Below are 3,897 nucleotides of genomic sequence, written 5' to 3' on the forward strand. Positions count from 1 at the left end.
GAGAGAGAGAGAGAGAGAGAGTACATGATCAGAAACAAACCAACTGTAAGGACAAAAAGTACGTGAGCAACAACAAATACAACAAAACCAATAACAACAACAACAACAACTGCACAAGAAACCCCAGTCTTATATTCCTCCTTCAAAATATACGCCGTCCTGGCCTGGGGTCTGGCGCATGGCGCTTGTTCTAGAGCATCGTCTGCTTCGACTATCGTATAGAAGTTAACATGAATGGAAGCCATTGAGCAGAAGTCTTCCATTTCACTTCACACATCAAATGGAGACCAAGAAACTTATGTTTTGTCTTTAGGGGGAGTTTCACCACATTTCGTCTGTAATCTATAGTCAATGGGGTTTTATTCTTTTCTTGTGGTGAACACGTGTATTGCTGGATTATATATATATGTATGTGTATGTGCGTGTATATAAGGTGTGTGTGTATGTGTTTGTGCTTGTGTGAGTGTGTGTATATATGTATATATATATATATATATATATATATATATATATACAATATATATTTATATATGCATATATTTATATATATATATATATATATATATGTATATACATACACACACACACACACATAGACACAAACACGCACACACACACAGATATATAGAGGTGCAGATATGGTTGTATGGTAAGAAGTTTGCTTCCCAACAACATGGTTCCGCGTTCAACCACACTGTGTGGCACCTTGGACAACTGCAAATGTATTCTACTATAGCCTTGTGCCGAGTGGATTTACATAAAACAGATAGACAGACAGACAGACAGACAGACAGACAGACAGACAGATAGATAGATAGATAGATAGATAGATAGATAGACCGACAGACAGACAGACAGACAGACAGACAGACAGATAGATAGATAGATAGATAGATAGATAGATAGATAGATAGATAGATAGATAGATAGATAGATAGAAGTGTTTGTTTATGTGTGTAATTGTATACATGTGTAAATAGAAGCGAGAGAAAGAGAGATAGCTACAAGGAAAGAAGAATATTTGGTAATCAGCAACTTCTGAAACTGGAGCCATTGTTAAGGTTTCGAAAAACTAATTTAATTTACCACCTCAACAGCAGCAGCGGCAGCAGCAACAGCAACAACAACAACAACAACCATACTAATAATATCAATAAGTGGCTGAATGATTGAAGTGAAAAAAAAGGTAAACAAATAAAGGTAATAAAATAAACGAAAATCAGGGAGACATCTCCGCCTTAGGGGTCGGTGAAAGTGTGAAACGACTTGTTGGCACATTTTAACTCAGGTATTGAAAGATTCAACCGAAGAGTTTGCTTTCAAACACGTCACGTGGTTAATTACAAGAATTCTAGTGAAAGGATTCAGTGAAAATTGTTTGGCATCTTGTCAGCGAACTTTCCCCTTCGTTATCCTATTTCTTGTTTTTTTTCGCTTTGCGAGGGAATTTGGCAAACATGTCTGCTGCTGTTGTCTGTTGAAAACTCTCGTGTCGTAAAAACAATGACGACGACGACGACGACGTAATCGAAATAAAGCAACAACGATGATGGACGCCAAAGTACAATGTCTTTTGTTCAACCTATGAACCCACGAAGCAGTTTTCGACGCCATATTTAATAGATTTCCATCAATATCGTTTCGCATAAAAATAAAAATAAATGCGCCCTTTTAAAGCCTGGCCAGGCTCATGGGCCCGGTTTCCTGGTTTCAATGGCGTATGTGTTCCCCAGCTGGACGGGACGCCAGTCCATCGCAGTGTTATTCATTTATGCCAGCTGAGTGGACAGGAGCAACGTGAAATGAAGTGTTTTGCTCAAGAACACAACGCATCGCCCGGTCCAGGAATCGAAACCACAATCTTACGATCATGGTACTGACACCCTAACCACTAAGCCACGCGCCTCCACATCGTTTCACGTATCTCTACATATATTATAGTAAGTGAAGGCGCGTGGCCTAATGGCTAAGGATGCTGCACACGCGATCGCGAGATCGTGGTTTCGATTCTCAGACTGACTGTGCGTTGCGTTCTTGAGCTAAAAACTTCATTTTATGTTGCTCCAGTCCACTTAGCTGTAAATGAATAACCCTACCACGGACTGGCGTACCTTTCAAGGGGAATGTAAGCCAGCTCGCCTAGTCATTCGAAAGCTACAACAATGTGATAAAGTGCATTGTGACCAGCGGTGTATAACAACATCCGATAAACAGGTCGATACCGTGATATTATAGTATATATAATATATCTTTTACTTGTTTACTTGTTTCATGACTGCGGTCATGTTGGGGCACAGATTCAAGGATTTCAGTCGAATAAATTTTATTCATTTTTTAAAATCTTGCATTTATTCTGTCGGTCTCTTATGCCAAACGACTCTGTTACGGTCACGTAAGCAAAACAACACCAATCGTCAGGCGGTAGTAGAGGCATAAATACACACACACACACACACACTATGCCTATAATTATAGGTTATGCCTATAATTATAGGTTATGCCTATAATTATAGGCATAACCTATAACCAGTGCTACTCAAAGTAGTGGTCTGCAGACCGGTGCCAGACCGCGAGCCATAAGCTACCGTTACGCGGCGAGTTCCCAGAAAAGAAAGAGACATTATAAAACGCTTGTAAAATGCTTATGTAATATTGTATTATTTGTTTACAAAATAAATATAAATATAGAAAAAAACTTGTCAACTTTTATTATATTCATTATATATATTGTTTCCGGTATAAATTAATATTACGAAGAAATATTACCAATTCCTGGCAGATGGAGGAGAAAAAAAACTCCCGGTAGGCGGCGATTTTGCAGAAATCTGGACGGTGCAAGTTATGTATTGCTAAGCGCACGAGGATCCTTAAGGACTGGTTCGCGCCAAGGGGCATCCTGAACTCCAGGACAGAGTTTTGCCTTCAAATGACGCCAGCCCGCTGAGTAGGTCAAAATCCACTACCCCGCGATCGAAGCGGGTACTGAAGCAACGTGAAATGCTCAAGAACACAACGCGCCGCCCAGTCAGGGAATCGAACCCGCGATCTAGCGATCTTGAGTGCAGCAGGCTAACCACTAGGCCACGCGCCTTCATACATACACACGTGCGCGTGCGTGTGTGTGTGTGTGTGCATGTATGTAGAATTCTATCTTGCTAAGTACGCTATAATCAAAACTGTACCTGTTCAGTTGGGTGTCCAATGTGCGAGAGTGGTCTATTGTCGAATCATATTCGGTTAGGCGTCAATGTTTGAGAATGGTCTCTAACTAACATTCAACTACAGTCTGTTGCCGGAAAGAAACACGTGTTGACATGAGGTTCAAAAAACGGTAAACATTCATTATTTATTTCAACACTCTATGTTTAATAATGTATAATATTATATATATATATATATATATATATATATAATATTATAATATAATATAATATATATAATATAATATATGTATAATATTATTTTACGAGTATCGAAAGATCGCCATATATATATGTTGTAACATTAGTTAGAATTCTGTTGTTGTCTGTACCACTATACTTGTTACTCTATTCAAACTAAAAGTAAAAAACCTATTTGACCCATATACCTAGGGCTATAATTCCTCAACATTAATTCCTCGACATTTTGATAGTAATAAAATGACCTGATACTACTATGACCAGTGAAACCTCTAGATTCTAATACTTTTATAACCTTGTCCATGCATACTGCTTACACCTTCCCTCTCTTTAAAAGTAATTGTCCCTTTGCTATCACCACTAGATAAGAAACAATAGAATTCTGAGACAGTTAAAACTTTTGTCTAGAATCAATTACTAGCCTGATAGACCCTGCTATATCAAGATGGACTTATATATTCTTCCTCACGTTTGGATTTTATGTATGCTCTCTCCC

At 38.5% G+C, this 3,897-nt stretch overlaps 1 protein-coding gene across 1 annotated transcript in view; it reads left to right on the forward strand.

The window, feature by feature from the left end:
- The first annotated feature begins 3,184 nt into the window (after nt 1–3,184).
- Nucleotides 3,185–3,897, forward strand: part of LOC106877138 (ribonuclease P/MRP protein subunit POP5) — an 8,924-nt gene continuing 8,211 nt past the window's right edge. The window contains exon 1 of the mRNA XM_014925943.2: nt 3,185–3,331. Coding sequence (XP_014781429.1) covers nt 3,315–3,331 — 17 coding nt within the window. The 5' untranslated portion in view covers nt 3,185–3,314. The remainder of the gene's footprint in view (nt 3,332–3,897) is intronic.

This window comes from Octopus bimaculoides, chromosome 25 (assembly GCF_001194135.2).
Source record: "Octopus bimaculoides isolate UCB-OBI-ISO-001 chromosome 25, ASM119413v2, whole genome shotgun sequence".
Lineage (NCBI taxonomy): Eukaryota > Metazoa > Mollusca > Cephalopoda > Octopoda > Octopodidae > Octopus > Octopus bimaculoides.